Source organism: Alternaria incomplexa (assembly GCF_024043165.1).
Source record: "Alternaria incomplexa strain BMP 0042 chromosome Unknown scaffold_1, whole genome shotgun sequence".
Taxonomy (NCBI): Eukaryota; Fungi; Ascomycota; class Dothideomycetes; order Pleosporales; family Pleosporaceae; genus Alternaria; species Alternaria incomplexa.
The window spans coordinates 1,257,110-1,272,613 of NW_026249850.1; the positions used below are offsets into that span (position 1 = coordinate 1,257,110).

A 15,504-nucleotide genomic window follows, 5' to 3' on the forward strand; every position below is an offset into this window, starting at 1 on the left:
ACAAGCAGGTACTGTGCAACAATGTGTTGGTGTCGCGTCACCTGATACCAGCGCCTTACGCCCTTAGTTCCGGCTGGTGGGTTCTGTACGAGATTGCGAACTTTCTCGCGACGAACGTCAAGGCCGGATACATGATGAAGCACTTCATTTCAGAGCGCATGCGATCTTTGTCGCCCATATTCGCGATCCGATGGCTGCAAGGTACCCTCATGTACCCGTTCATGCGCGTAGAAAACCGCAGGAAGCTGCGTTTCAGATCTCCCAAGCCCCTTCAGGTCTGTATTGTGTTGACCCGACACGAACATCCCTTGCGGCAGAGTTGAAAACTAGATCTCGCTTGCAGCCTGCATTCAGGGCGAACATGCGCGTTTCATCCATGGCAACAGCCAATGTATCCTCCACTCACACACATGCCTCGGATATCCCCTCAATGCTTCGAAAGGTCAACCGGCTGCTACGAAGTGATGGCCCATCCAACACCAACAATAAAAGGTAATCAGGACTGCTGACGACGAATCAAGAACAGTTCTGCCTTGTCGTAATCGATTCTATCGAGTTAGTGAGCGCAAAGCTATGCGTTCGTCCAACGTCATACCAACGACGGGCCCATAAGCTTATTTACATATACCCCAGAAACTCGGAAGAAAACCCATCTGCCAACTTGGGATTGCAGGTACCAACATGCGACCTGTCACAATGCATCAGCCTATGTGGTCTTCCCAAACACGTCTGATATCCCCGTTATCCATTTTGGCGCGTTCCCCAGAGCTACCTCAATGGTTCAGATCTCCTCGACCAAGGTACATGCCTCGAGGTTAGCACAGACACGCTAGGTGCTTCTGCATCTCTGATACACTGGCCAGCCAGATTCCATGAACACATACCGCGCCGCAAAGATGACTTGTGGCGATAGTATTTGATGCTTGCCCCACCCACAGGATATGCGCTCGGTCGGCTCGTGGCCGTTCTTTCTACTTTCAGATTGCCGAATACGTGACTCTGGTAGTCATTTTGGCAGCTGAAGGTTCTCTAGTCTTGTTATGAGTCTATCGCAATATACCTCGCCAGAGTTTCTGGCCGAAGATCGAGGCCCAACTATCAAAGCGACAGCCTGCCTGCTGATCTTTTTCTGCACATCTTTTGTTGCCCTACGTTACTACTCACGCTATCTCACGAGTACCGCGTTGAACATCGAAGATGTTCTCGTTCCTTTTGCATGGCTAGCTGAGGTGGGCCTTTGCATTGTTGGTATCGGTAAGTATGCAACGCCTTGAAGACTGCTTGCGCCAGCTAACATATCAATCAGTCATGGTCGAAAAAGCCAGCACTGGACGACATATGGCCTACATTGCGTCCACAGATCCGGCAAAGATATCCGAGCACTTCAAAGGCATTATGATACAAGAGGTCCTGCATCCAGCAGCTGTCGCATTCCCAAAACTCACCGTTGTACTGCTCTATTTGCATATCCTTACCAACAAGTACGAGCGTCTGGCTGCTAAGACGCTAGTCGTTCTCATTCTTTCTACCTGGATCTCTTTCACAGTAGCTGTCGGGTTCCAGTGCATGCCTTTCAGGTTCAATTGGGACAAGAACATTCCGAACGGAAGATGCTTCAACGTTCAAGTCTTCGCGAACAGCTCTAGCGTACCTAACATCGCAACCGATTTGGCCGTCTTGATACTACCTCTAAGAACAGTGTGGTGTCTGAAGATCAGTATTGGAAGAAGAATTGGGCTGTTACTCATTTTCCTGACCGGAAGCGTGTAAGTTTCCAGTTGTACTTCCCAAGCCTTATTCGTAGCTGACCGATATATAGTGGTATCGTCGCATCCATAGTTCGCACCGTCGTGTTCGCCCAAACCCTCGCGGAAGCCGGACCTCTTACGGATGTGACATGGAATCATGTTGCGCTCATAAACTGGACAATGATAGAGCCGGGCATGTATCTTCTCAGCGCTTGTGCCCTCTCGTTCAAACCTCTTCTTCGGATGTTTGCCAAGGCCCTCCATCTGCAGGGCTTCGTTACACATACAAAGTCTACTGTCGGTGTGACCAGAAGTCATGTCAAAAGAACATTCACATCGACCCACACGCAGCCTGAAGTCTTCGAGCTAGGGAACGTCTCCGAGTTCGGCAAGTTTCATCGATTGAGCGACGATAATGCGAGCAGTAGTACGGGTGGCGTTGACGAGAGAGGGATCGAAATACCCGCAACGAAGACCATTGAACTGAATTCACAGAGAAGACTCGACGATGAGCGTTGGGACAGCAGGGATCTAGCGAGCGACCACTTTGGGAGGGCGGTTTGATGTGTTAGCCAGACCCTCTTTCTACGACTAGATGTTTAGATGGAAGAATGTACGTTACGCCTCCTACTTATCAAGATGAAGCGACATTTTGGACGTGTTAGCCTTCCTTTCGGACATGCGTAGTCGCTGCAGTGCGGAACAGGACCGCTACCAATGCTGAGACCCACCCACCCTTTCGTGCCTTGCACGGAACGAATACCATCGCGCCCTTCGGCGAGACGGCATCTTCTCACATGAGATGCGTGTATACGAGCGCCTTTCGGACTCTGTGCACACCGGCCCCGAAGGCAGCTACCGGGAGAGATCGATCGGGCGCGTCTTAGCGTGCCGCGCACCTAACGCGAATTAACAACATCGTCATGCATATGTCTAGAATGCCTCCACCTCCACCCAATGTGCCACCAGCCCACCGAACGCGCTCCATCACGACGTCATGTTGCTTATGAGGCGTCCCTCGACCAGCCACATGGGCTCGCGTCGGCGTGGAATATCCGCTGTTACTTGACCCTCTGATCTCACCGTTACGTCCACGTACATATCACGAGCAGCCTATACCAAGATGTCTGCTGGCCCTCGACTACTTGTACGCTCTGCACGAACAGCTCTACCCAGAATTCAACTTGCAACTCGCATTACAACACCTATCAGAACAACTACTCCTCGATACTTCTCTACTACACACATCTCCAGAATGCCCGACCAACTCAAGGCTAGCGAGGTCAACTCCAAGACCGACCCCTCTGTCGCGAAGCAGTACGACGATGAGACGCCCAAGGACCAGCAGATCAAGCAGTTCTTTGAGATGGTAGACGGCAAGAAGATTTGCATGCTCAACACATACCGCAATGGTGTCGGTATGTTCACCCCTACATTCCTGCACTCTCAAGCTCTATCCCCTCAATTCTATACCACGTAGCTTTAAACTAACCATTGTTAGGCCCCGTCGGTCGCTCCATGGCCCTCGCCCGCCGCGACGGTCCCGACTTCCTCTTCCTCGCCAACAACCACTCGCAAAAGTTCAACGACTTGAACCAAAACAAAGAAGTCCAGATCTCGTTCCAGGACTTGAAGACACAAGAGTGGGCCTCCATCACAGGAACTGCCACAACAACAGACAACAGCGATCCCCGCATCAAGGAGGTATGGAGCCGCGGCGCTGCAGCATGGTTCGGTGATCTCGGTGATGGCAAGCACACTGGTGGCCCCGAAGACCCCCGCATGACTCTGATTGAGATCAAGAGCAAGTACGTCTCGTACTACGTCACAGATGTCGGCCTCTTGGGTTACGCGAAGGAGATCATCAGCGCGAATGTCACAGGTGGCGTTGCCAACACCGGCAAGCTGAGGGAACTCAAGGAGGCGGATTTGGAGAAGGCCAGGTCGATGTAAGTGCACACAAGCACTCTTAATGTAATGGGAATATGTTGAGATCTTGGTAGATCTCCATCGAAGCTATGAAGGCTTGCAGATTTACAATAATAACCATATCCAATGACACATGCGCGATGCAATGCACTTCGAAAATGTATATATAAAAGGCGTGATGTGCAAAACAGAGCACACATTGAAAAGCATGGAAGCAATCACCGTCCATACATGCATGTGCGCTTGAAGGGATGTGTAAACGAGCTTCCGAAGGTGGATAGCTGCGATTGGAGGCTACCCCACTTTCGTCATGGCCACGACGTTTGACGATGATGTGATCGATCCATGTATATGGCGTCGAAGTTCGTAAAGATGGCGATCGCTGCTATATAGCCTTTGAGGGGTCGCCATATGCCTAAGAGCATACTTCTTGTCAACAGCTACATTATACTTGCACAACTCCGATAACTACCATCACCACTACCATGGGCAAAGATCATCCTGACGCGGACCTTCATCCTGAAGCGACAGGACTTGCAGCAGCGACGGTCAAAGTAAGCAAACGCACACCTATAGTATCTTCTTCGTTGCTAATATTCGAAGGCTCACTCAGCCGAGTGCCCCCTGAAACTGTACTCGGGATGGTTCTGTCCCTTTGTGCAGCGCGTATGGATAGCGCTAGAGGAGAAGGGTATACAGTACCAGTATATTGAGGTCAACCCGTACCACAAGCCACAGTCTCTGTTGGATCTCAACCCCCGTGGTCTAGTCCCAACGCTGCAATACCAGAACAAGCCACTTTATGAGAGTACTGTTCTCTGCGAGTTCCTGGAAGAGGCATTCCCTCAGCACACACCGCACCTGATGCCGATGGATCCCTATCAGAGAGCTAGGACGAGGATCTGGACCGACTATGTAGGCAGTCGCATCATCCCTGCCTACCACCGTTTTCTGCAACATCAGGGCGATGGCTTGGAGGAGAAGCAGAAGGAATTCTTGAACCATCTCAAAGAGTTCACACGTGAGATGGATGCTGAGGGGCCGTACTTCTCAGGCAAGGACTTTGGACTTATTGACATTGTTCTGGCCCCATGGGGAAACAGGCTGTGGGTGTTCGACCACTTCAAGGGTGGGTCGGGCATTCCTGATGAAGGGAAAGGTGGGGACGACGAAGAGGTCTGGAAGCGGTTCAGGAAATGGCTATCTGCTGTGGAGAGCAGGAAGAGCGTCAAAGAAACGCTGAGCGAGAGGGAGCATTACTTGCCGATCTATCAGCGGTATGCAGAGGACAGAGCACAATCGGAAGCAGCCAAGGCCATCAGAGCCGGTCGGGGCATTCCTTAGATGCACTGTATTGTATGGTATGCTATGGTAGCGCGTCATGCCTAGTGACGTCAAGTTGGTGATGGTCGTTCGGATGTTTGGCAGGGCCGCTGTTGCCCGGTCGACAGCGTTGATAGTGTTGATAAACGGGACCCGCTTGCCGCGCCACAACGGGCTAAGCGTGCGCCCACGCAACTAATCCTGAACGCTCTTGGACGAGGATCCCTCACAACCTATATGCGCCGGCGCGACAACACATTGCCAGCAGACCGACTCAACTACCCGCCACCATGTACGGATACACGGCAGGCACTCCCTGCCCGGCGCCCTATTCCTCCACGGGCAGCTATTACAGCGGCTACGGCAGCCACTACGCGCCTTCCTACTTCGACGACAACAACACGACGGCAAACCTCGAATACACAACCGAACTGAAGCCCCGCCAGGCCAAGCCGCGACGACCGATGCGTGCCACACACAAGCCTGCCTTCAACCCCTCGCTGGACATCTTCGAGGATGTCGCGCAGGAGGAAGAGCAGCAGCAAGCCGAGTTTGCGGTCAAGAGGAGGAGCCGCGCCAGCGTTGTTCCCGCCGCTGCGAGGACAAAGAAGAGCACCATACTTGCGCACCCCGCGCAGAGAATACCCAAGGCAGTCGCGCCTGCCCAGGAACCACAACTGGAGAAGCCGCATCGGAGACGTGTCTCACACGCACCTAGCGACAGGCATGTGACAGATGTCAATGCGACTGTACGGCTACAAGAAGACGTTTTGGAGAGGAAGGAGCTCAAGAAGCAGGCCCCTAAGAAAGACCTGCGACGGAGGACCATCTACATACCGTCTGATGACACGTCAGTCTTCACCATCCATCCGGGACAGCCTACACACGCGTCGCGCAACGTTCGGGAGCCGTCACCAGATATCGGACTTGATCTGGTCACACTTTCCGAGGAGGAAGGAAACAACCTCATGCCAGCGTTGAAGAGGGAGAAGAAGCTACCGCGCAAGTCTCTGGCTGCACCACCGAAGCGAGGTCCTCTGAGTACCGCATCGCGCTCGTCACAGGGTTCGTCCTTCTCGAGTGACGTCGTGGGCTCAGGAGGAGGAAAAGAGAACCTTCCACCGGGAATGGAGGCTGTCGAGAAGAAGAAGAACGGAGTACACATCGAGATCAACTTCACCAAGGCCGATACAAAGAAGCCCGACGCAAAAGCACCCAAAGTACATTTCAACGCCCCGAAAGAGCCCGAACGGATACTACACACCAAGAAGAGGCCGGAGGGATCCCAGAAACGACCACGGTCACACGTGGCTCAAGACGATCCACCAGCAAAGGCGCTCAAGGCAAGAGCAGATGGCACCGCCTCTGCCGCGACAAGCAGGGCATCTTTGAGGACGACTATCAAGACGGAACGAGCGAAACTGGCCAAAGCGAAGCGCGCACCACTATCTTCCTCGCCCTTTCACGCCGACAAGTCTCCACCCACAGCTCTGCGTCGTCAGAAGACTGGAAGTGTCGCGAGCAGTATCACCATGCTGCACGAAGTGGGCCAGCGACCGCAATCAAGAGAGAAGTACCCAGTACTGCAAGAGGATCTGGTTCAGCCGGAATTGTACGAGGACAACTGGCTCACCTATCAGGAAGTCGCCATCACGCAGCTTCTCAACTCCGTGTTTGACTCGGCGGCCAAGGACCCGAACGCGGAACAGAGTCCGGAGGAGATGCGCAAGAAGATGCTTGCCATTTACCACGATCCCGCAATGCCATCACTCCACAAGCGACTACAGGCTTCGCTTCAGTTCGGCGCACTGAGCATACCGAAGGACCTCCTCGCCCAGACACTTAGACTCAAAGACGACGTCGGACTGCGCAAGAAGTTTCTCAACCTGTGGACGAAGTCATACGATCTAAACGCACTACGTGCCGCGGCTGAGACTATTGTCGGTCGCCAAATCACAACGCCCTGCCGTTTGTCCACAGGCTCAACGTGCTCAGATGATGGCTCTCGCCAGTATCGCGCAGAGCGCCGGGCGATCGAAAGCTTCCTGTCCGCTTTTCTCATCAAGAACGAGGACGCTGTCAGGGTCAAATCCGGAGGCGGCAGCATTGCAAGCCTTACACGTGGTGATGATGACTTTGGCTCCCAAGGCTGGTCGTGGCGGCGTACTGCACTGCGAAGTCTGATGCTGGTTCTCATCCTCGATCAAGCGAAGACAACGGACGCTTTGCCAGGCTGCCTTTTCCAGACAACGTCATCATACAAGACGTCTGTTGAGATCCTGCACCAACTATCGAAGATGCTGCTACCTTCGCACGGCGACATTACTCGGCCCCTAAACCACCTCAACTACAAGGTCGAACATGTTCAGTATCCACTACAGGAGTACACCTATCAGATCGACAACATCGCCATCGACCTCCGTGATGGCATCGTACTCACTCGTCTTGTAGAGCTACTTCTCTATCCGTCTACCACCCCTGGAACACAGCAGGACGACACCGTCACTCTTAACCTGCCCAGCGGTGAGCTTCTCAACAGTTCCCTCGACCCTTCGCAGAAGGACACCTGGATCCTTTCCCAACACCTCAAATACCCGGCCATTGGCCGTCCTCAGAAGGTCTACAACGTCCAGGTCGCCCTGGCTGCATTGAGCAATGTACCAGGCATGCCTAGCGCAGCGGTCAGCGGCATCCGAGCCGAAGATATCGTTGACGGACATCGCGAGAAGACGCTTTCGCTTCTTTGGTCCCTTGTCGGCAAGTGCGGCCTTGGGAGTCTTGTCGACTGGCCGCAGCTGGTCAAAGAGACGGAGCGCTTCCGCAACCAGTGGTACAGAGCCCGAGACAGCTACGAGGGACGAGTCCTCGATTCTGAGAACGAAGAGGAAGAGACATCTGAGCTGGACGGTATGGCATACCACAAGCGTCTTCTTCTTTCCTGGTCCCGCTCCATTGCTCGTCTCCATGGCTTGCGCGTCGCAAACTTGACAACGAGCTTCGCGGATCCAAAGGTCCTAGAGGTCATTGTAGATACTTACTTGCCCTCAAACCTGACCATCTCCACTGAAGGAAACGGACGTCTGGGTCTGGCAGCAAAGCTCAAGGCCGTCGGCTGCTCAACCTCATTCATTGCGCTCTTCACGCCGCAGCACAACACCGCTCGCTCCATCCCAAGTCGAGACTTCACCCTCCTCACACTGTCCTTCCTGGCTAGTCGCTTGTTGCCACTTGCTCGTACACACCGCGCCGCATCGACTATCCAGTCAGCTGTTCGTCGTTTCCTCCTCCGCCGCCAGATCAGTACTCGCATCCAAGCCATGAAGATAGCGCATGAATGCGCTGTAGTAGCACAGGCTCGACAGAAGATGGTCGATGCCGCCACAATCATTCAGCGACGTTGGAAGGCAATCCAAGATGCCCGACGTCAACAACTGGAAAGCGATGTCCTGGCTTTCCAGGCCTTGGCCAGAGGCTGGGCTATCAGGCGATGGGTCCGCCGCATCACCGCCGGTCGCGTTGGTGGGAAGGAGAAGGTTAGGAGGGTTAGGGGTGGATGGTGATCTGCAGGATGCTGTATACTGATGTTTCACACGCTCTCAAAGGGGTGAGAAGAGGAGATGGCAAAGTTGGACACGAACCTGATTACGACGGAGTTGGCGAATTGCTCTATTGTTTTGCGCGAGGCGTTTTTATTATACCTATGCACGGCGTTGCAAGCATGCTTTCCATCATTCATCGCGCTCGCTAGATACCACTTACAGATTGTTTGTTTCGTTTGAATGTCGATATTTGTGCCGCTTTAGCACTCTACTTTTGATGTTCATTTGCACATGTCACAGTGAGTGTAGCTATATGTGCCGGGTTCTGAGTCGTTGCTAAATGAGATGTAATCTTCTCAGTTATCCACAATATTCGTTTTGACAAACCATGGCATCTGACTCTCTCGAGATACTGAGCATTGCAGGCAACAGTCATTGCTCAAACGTACTTCATTCGAGATCATTCATGCGATGATATAGCTGTGGTCAACTTCTGGTCCATATTGTAACCGACACTGAAGGTCCATAAGCACTCCACTACCTTTTTTCCACCTTCATCAAATCGTATCTTCATACCTCGTACGCCTTCCTATGCATCTTGCTGATATATCTTCCCACTCAGAATTTAGACCTTGTTCTCGATGTTGCGCTCATCCCTCAACTTGACCAGCTTCTCTATCGCCTCGTCGAGCGGTACAATGACACCTCGCTGCTGTGTCTCTTGGTCGTCGCGGTTTCTCCAGTTCACAGCCCTTGCTTGTTGTTCCTCGGCACCAACGACCATGATGAAGTTGTAGAGTGCGAGTTGCGCTGTGCGAATCTTCTTTTGCATGGTGTTGCCGCTGATGTCAATATCGGCGTGGAGGTGGTGTTTGCGGAGCGCTGTCTGCACTTCCTTGACGTAGTCGTTCGCGCCAGGCATAACGGGAATGACCATGACCTGGCGAGGTGAGAGCCAGAAGGGCCATCGACCGGCGAAGTGCTCTGTGAGGATACTATCCTTGTCAGTAAACATGTTGGGGCAATTTGTAGAGACTGAAGCTTACGCGATGAATCGCTCGAAGGATCCATAGATAGCGCGGTGAATCATGACAGGACGAGCGTAGCCTGGTTGCGGCTCCTTAATCTTCTTGGGGATTGTGACGTCGGCACCTTCCAGTTTCTCCTTCTTCTGCTCAATGTGCCCGCCTTCCTGAGCCTGAGCCTGGTCCTTGGACTTTGTGGGAATGACTTCGGACGTCATGTATTCGAGCTCGAACTGATTAGGCAGTTGGAAGTCGAGTTGAATGGTAGCACACTGGAACTCTCGCTTCAATGCATCAGAGATGGTAATGTCGATCTTGGGGCCGTAGAAGGCACCATCTCCAGGGTTCAGCTCCCAAGCGCCACCACCGGCAGCTGTGAACTCGTTCAAAGCATCAGTCAGCTTGGCCTCTGCCTTGTTCCAGGTATCGATGTCGCCAAGGAATCCTTCTGGACGTGTGCTCAGCTTCAGCTTGAATGTGAAGCCAAACTTTCCGTATACCGCCTTGAGGAAGTCGAAAAGTGCAAAGATCTCCTCTGTGATTTGATCTTGGGTACAGAATACGTGAGTGTCGTCCTGCTGGAAACGACGGACTCGCGTGAGACCAGTGAGCGCACCGCTAGCCTCGTTTCGATGTAAGATACCGAAGTCGGCCATGCGAATGGGCAGTTCCCTGTAACTTCGCTCGCGGTGCTTGAAGATCAGGCAATGTCCAGGGCAGTTCATGGGCTTCAGCGCCCATTTCTCTTTCTCAACATCAAAGGTGAACATGTCTTCCGCATAATGCTGCCAGTGACCAGAGATCTTCCACAGCGCTGAGTTGTACATGTTTGGTGATGCCACCTCTTGGTACCCACGGTTCCAGTATTCCTCGCGAAGGAAGGCCTGTAGTGTGTTGTAGATGATTTGGCCGTGCGGGAGGAAGAAGCATGAGCCCGGGCTGTATTCATGGAAGAAGAACAGTTCTTGTTCTTTTCCAATCTTGCGATGATCTCGCTTTGCAGCCTCTTCGAGGAACTTGAGATGGGCCTGCATTGCGTCTTTATCGGGGAATGAGACACCATAGATACGTTGTAAGCTGTCGTTCTTGGCGTCACCCAAGAAGTATGACGCGGAGTTCTTCATGACCTTGAACTGCTTTATCCGCCCTGTGTGTGGTACGTGTGGTCCTCGGCACAGATCGATCAGCGGTCCGTTTCGGTACACGGTGGTGAAGGTGCCGTCGGCGATCTTGTCCTTGATGATGTGCTGCTTGTACTTATTCGACTTGAACATCTCGAGTCTGGAAAGTTTTAGCATTCTTCTTACATGAGGGGCGACAATCTTACAGGTCGTCCTTGGAGAGGGTCAAGCGCTGGAATGGCTGCTTCTCCTTGACAATAGTGTTGACAATGGTCTCGAGCGGCTTGTGGTCGGCGGGATCGACTGCGGCGTTGTCTGGAAGAGCCATCTCGTAGTAGAAGCCGTCCTCGATTGGAGGACCAATGCAGAGGTCGCATCCAAATCTGCGTTCCGATGCTTCTCCTAGGATATGTGCGCTCGAGTGCCAGAAGACCTTCTTGCCCTCGGGGTCGTCGAATGGTAGAAGCTCAAGCTTGCAGCTCTTCTCCAAAGGCCGCTCGAGATCCCACAGGGTCTCATCGGGTGTGCCCTTGTCCAGACGCGCAACGACGGTGCGCTCGAATAAGCTCTTCGCGATGTTTCGCGCAATGTCGGCGGGACTGGTAACCCATGACTCTCCTTCGATGTTCTTGCCGTCTTCAAGGGTGATGGTAATCTTCTCTGCAAGGCGTGAGGTGTCAGTACTAGGAATCGGCGGCATTATGGGATGAGCGTACCGCGGGGCTTTTGGGCTATCTCTTCGTCGTATTTCGCCTTGAGCTTCTCGAAGATCTGGATGCGGTGGTCGATGAAGGCCGGCGCAGGGTCGAGCATCAAGGGACGACCATCACCAGCATCGCCCTTGGCCTTCTTCTCTTTCTTGGGCTTGGGGGCCTTGTTTTCCTTCTGCTCAACCTTCTTCTCGGCATCTACGGCCAAGTTCTTGACGCCTTCGACAGCCGAGTTGACTGCATCCTTGACTGCGTCCGCCATGTTGTTGGTGTTGTCGAGTCTCAGGCGCGTTGGGCGGGGTTGTATGAGCTGTGACTCAGTCGTATGCGAGGTGCTGCAACTCGGGGGTGTGACGGGAGTGCAGTAGATCTATAATAGATACGGGCGCTATGGTGACTCCTGCTCGGTGTGCAGAGTCCGGTCCGAAAGCAAAGCAACGTCAGACTCAGTCACAATGCCAAAAAGATGCGCGCGCACGACAGCCCACTTAGCCGTTTAGGAGGCGCATTTGGTGGGGTTGCATGCGGCGGAAGGAGCCACCGGCGAAACGTGGTACCGATTGGCCGCGCTATCTGCAACTTCATTTTCAGTCGAACTTTTCGCGAAGCTCTAGACCAAGCTCACCTTTCGCGCACCGATCCACATTCAACATCACCAACAACATGGCATTTCGCGGAACTCCTCGTGGTGGTCGCGGCGGCGGCTTCGGCGGACGTGGTGGATTTACTCCTCGTGGAGGTGTGTAGCATGTCGAAAGCTCTACACGACTTTTAGCTAATGCGCGACAGGACGCGGCGGTGGCTTCGGAGGAGGCTCTTTCGGGCCCCCAGACACTGTCATCGGTACGTGGCGCGATCACACGGTCAAGCAAAGCGCTAATGACCATGCTAGAAATGGGCAAATTCGTTCACGACTGCGAAAACGAGATGTTCTGCGAATCGATAAACACCAAGATTCCCTACTTCAACGCGCCCATCTACCTGGAGAACAAGGTACATATACCGCGACGGGAAAAGGCAAGGATGACGGGCTGACCCAGCGATAGACACCCATCGGCAAAGTCGACGAAATCCTCGGCCCGTTGAACCAGGTCTACTTCACCATCAAGCCTCAAGAGGGCATACAAGCCAAGTCTTTCAAGGCTGGCGACAAATTCTACATTGGAGGCGACAAGCTGCTCCCTCTTGACAGGTGAGCCGGTTCAGATGGCATTTGGGATTTTTGCGCTAATTCCTTTAGATTCCTTCCCAAGCCTAAGCCCGTCGGTGGTGTTACGAAACCTAAGAGGGCCGCCGGTGCCGGTCGTGGAGCACCTCGTGGCGCAGCTCGCGGCTTCGGAGGTCGTGGTCGTGGAGCACCCCGAGGACGTGGTGGACCTCCTGGACGTGGCGGCGGTTTCGGTGGCCGTGGAGGAAGTGGATTCGGCGGTCGCGGCGGCGGCGGTGGTGGGTTCTCAAGAGGTGGACGCGGCGGTGGTGGTTTTGGTGGACGTGGCCGAGGAGGATACTAAGTGCCTCGATCCGGGACGGTCACCACTTCATTCGGAACACGCTGGCAATGCGCACCCGTTTGCGCTGCCGTTTCGGCTCGATTCTACGACTACCTACCGATACCATGATCATTTGAGGCGTTTTGGAGTTGATGGGGCCAATGTATCATGTCTAGACATGGCGCCATGCTATGGACATCTTGTAAAGGACGCGCGCGTTATATTTTCTAGTCAAATTACTCTGAAGTCCAACCTGCCCGATGCATTTGGGCGACTGAAACATTTTCTAGAGCAGAGTTCAACGCCAGCGACCGTGCGGGAAACGCTCGCAAGACGTCGCAAGCCAGACTTATCGATTAAACGGCAAAGATCACACGAATGCACTTGGTCCGCTAGTACGAGCTGTTGTTTTGGAAATCGCTAGATTACGGTCTGTTCGTCAGACTGGTAGTTGTTCACTGCAGCCATGAAAGAGCGCTTCCAAAAGTGTTGCACATCTGGAAGGCCTGCGGAACGCAAACTCGCTGTATACAGCTGTATAATTGTGTACCATGAGTGATCCGTACCTAGATGCCTGTTCGCATTGGGTGGCTCTGTAGTTTAGTTTACGCGCTGCTGCAGTGAGCCGCACGGCTTATGATCAACATGAAAAACATGCGCAGACCAGTCAATGCTAATTTCGAAGAAACTAACAGTAGATAATAAATCAGACGTCACAACTGTCAAACACTGGAGCCATGTCAACATGCCAGGTTTGTAGCAAAGGGATGTTTGCGCCGGTCCAATAGTCTCGTTCCCAGCCCCATCCTAGCTTGGGAGGCTGGGCTGCTATGAAGGTTCCTCGGACCACAACAACAGGGGCTTTGGCAATTTCAGCATCGTGCATTCGCAATTTCCATCATTCTATTCCCCGCGTCTCCGCAAACATCTTTCCTGATTCTCCCGTCCACGATAACACCACCCTGAAGGAAGTGTTCGCTGTTTAGGCACCTCCGAGACCTCCGCACCCGCCCCGCAACACCCTCGCACGTTGCTGAGGTTACCTGTAACGTCATCCATCATCACACGCACTACACGACCGCGAGCGCAGAGACTCGAGATACTTTCGCGACAAAAGCAATTGAGAACGGGAGCGAAAAAGCACCCGATTTTCGCGGTATAGGAGAAGGGAAGCGTTGCGACAGCGCCAAGTCCCAAGCCTAATCTGCGGATAGGCGGCATAGCAAATCAACGACACGAGGCTCTGTAGCTCGAAGCGCAAGAACTCTGGACTCGAAGAACCGTTGCACCGGCGAAATACCACCGTTGCGCATATCGAACGCCACAGCAAGAACACTCTAGCGCAAGCCTGCCCGCAATCGCATTCACCAGAACCCTCCCGACTTAGCCGCCGAGGCGCGACAGAAAGATACAATGGCTCGCGCAGGACATTCAGGCACAGTTGTGGGCTCAGCGGTAGTAGTACGGGAGAAGTACTACTGGCCCGACCTACAACTGAACATCTGGACGATTGTCATGCTTGCAACAGCCGGAACAATACTGGGAGTGAACGCGCAGTTTATGGCGATACAAGATCGGATGGGATTGGGGACGCCATGGTATGTACAATCTATAAGCCATGAACATTGCTGGGCGGCATGCATACAGACGCTTTGCTAACGAGCCTCACAGGATTATGCCCTACGGCGTCACAGTTGGCACTCTGGCCATAATCTTCATCATCATCGAAATCGTCTTCATCGCGCAACGGAAACTCCTCCCGGGTACCATGATGCTCCTATCCTTCATCCTCCTCGTCCTTTTCATCGCCGGAATAATCGGAACTGCGATACAACTCTTCGCCGGACCCAACATCAACAACCAGTGCAATACATACGTCTTCAACAATGACGTGGATGGGCCGAACATGGATACATTAGCATTTCTGCAGCAGAGGAATATCTGTAAGTATTCTTGGTGTTTGAAATCACTCGGACAAATGAAGAGACATATGGCTAACAGTAAACAGGCCAATGCTGGCAAGCCGAGTTCGCTTTCTGGATCATCGGAAGCATATTCCTCGTGTGGATGATGGTCATGGCGAGCCAAGTCAACTCGAACACATATGCCAGGTGATCCAACGGCTCAGACCCGCCAACTTCCAGCTCTTCTTTGGACTCTTGTCCATCTTCTTTGTGTCTTATTTTCTGCTTTCTGACGATGGCCACGCGTATATGAAAGAAGCGCGTATTGCGTGATTTCCAGCAATAGCGGCGGCGTTAGGGAAATGTTATTCTTCTTCATTACGAGATACCGATGGGACGCATAGTATGGAAAGATGGGTGAATGTAAGGAAACGTAGCAGGACTGGCGGATCTTCCGGCTATCAGATCTGTATGATGAATAATAGCAAAATGCATTTTCCATAATAATCGATTGGAGCAGAAGAAGTTACTCTTGCCCCTAACAACTGCCAACATGCTGTCAGGCTACCATGGGACGGTTGCAGACTGCTAGCTATCTGCAGGGCATACACCCATTTCTTCCCATGGGAATCATAACCTTTCAGGCACGAAGAGCCTCATACACCATGGAACTCGCGGTGTGATTACGACTGGTACCGCGACTCGACCTGCATTT

At 53.0% G+C, this 15,504-nt stretch overlaps 7 protein-coding genes across 7 annotated transcripts; 6 read left to right on the forward strand and 1 right to left on the reverse strand.

Moving 5' to 3' along the window:
• Positions 1-1,308: 1,308 nt before the first annotated feature.
• Positions 1,309-2,312, forward strand: J4E90_000451 (uncharacterized protein; the record flags this gene model as incomplete). Its single annotated transcript, XM_051430047.1, has 2 exons — positions 1,309-1,766; positions 1,820-2,312. The coding sequence occupies 2 exons, from the start codon at positions 1,309-1,311 to the stop codon at positions 2,310-2,312; spliced, it is 951 nt and encodes a 316-aa protein (XP_051295534.1).
• Positions 2,313-3,003: 691 nt separating this feature from the next.
• J4E90_000452 (uncharacterized protein) lies at positions 3,004-3,701 on the forward strand (the record flags this gene model as incomplete). The annotated part of the gene is made up of 2 exons (XM_051430048.1): positions 3,004-3,166; positions 3,250-3,701. The coding sequence occupies 2 exons, from the start codon at positions 3,004-3,006 to the stop codon at positions 3,699-3,701; spliced, it is 615 nt and encodes a 204-aa protein (XP_051295535.1).
• A 461-nt stretch (positions 3,702-4,162) lies between these two features.
• On the forward strand, positions 4,163-5,021 carry J4E90_000453 (uncharacterized protein; the record flags this gene model as incomplete). Its single annotated transcript, XM_051430049.1, has 2 exons — positions 4,163-4,231; positions 4,281-5,021. The coding sequence occupies 2 exons, from the start codon at positions 4,163-4,165 to the stop codon at positions 5,019-5,021; spliced, it is 810 nt and encodes a 269-aa protein (XP_051295536.1).
• A 269-nt stretch (positions 5,022-5,290) lies between these two features.
• On the forward strand, positions 5,291-8,560 carry J4E90_000454 (uncharacterized protein; the record flags this gene model as incomplete). Its single annotated transcript, XM_051430050.1, has 1 exon — positions 5,291-8,560. The coding sequence occupies one exon, from the start codon at positions 5,291-5,293 to the stop codon at positions 8,558-8,560; it is 3,270 nt and encodes a 1,089-aa protein (XP_051295537.1).
• Positions 8,561-9,164: 604 nt separating this feature from the next.
• J4E90_000455 (uncharacterized protein) lies at positions 9,165-11,657 on the reverse strand (the record flags this gene model as incomplete). Its single annotated transcript, XM_051430051.1, has 4 exons — positions 9,165-9,534; positions 9,586-10,845; positions 10,892-11,345; positions 11,402-11,657. The coding sequence occupies 4 exons, from the start codon at positions 11,655-11,657 to the stop codon at positions 9,165-9,167; spliced, it is 2,340 nt and encodes a 779-aa protein (XP_051295538.1).
• Positions 11,658-12,058: 401 nt separating this feature from the next.
• GAR1 (H/ACA snoRNP pseudouridylase subunit) lies at positions 12,059-12,906 on the forward strand (the record flags this gene model as incomplete). The annotated part of the gene is made up of 5 exons (XM_051430052.1): positions 12,059-12,134; positions 12,185-12,238; positions 12,288-12,388; positions 12,442-12,587; positions 12,636-12,906. The coding sequence occupies 5 exons, from the start codon at positions 12,059-12,061 to the stop codon at positions 12,904-12,906; spliced, it is 648 nt and encodes a 215-aa protein (XP_051295539.1).
• Positions 12,907-14,298: 1,392 nt separating this feature from the next.
• J4E90_000457 (uncharacterized protein) lies at positions 14,299-15,000 on the forward strand (the record flags this gene model as incomplete). Its single annotated transcript, XM_051430053.1, has 3 exons — positions 14,299-14,483; positions 14,557-14,828; positions 14,894-15,000. 3 exons carry the CDS (start codon positions 14,299-14,301, stop codon positions 14,998-15,000), a joined length of 564 nt encoding a protein of 187 aa, XP_051295540.1.
• Positions 15,001-15,504: the final 504 nt, after the last annotated feature.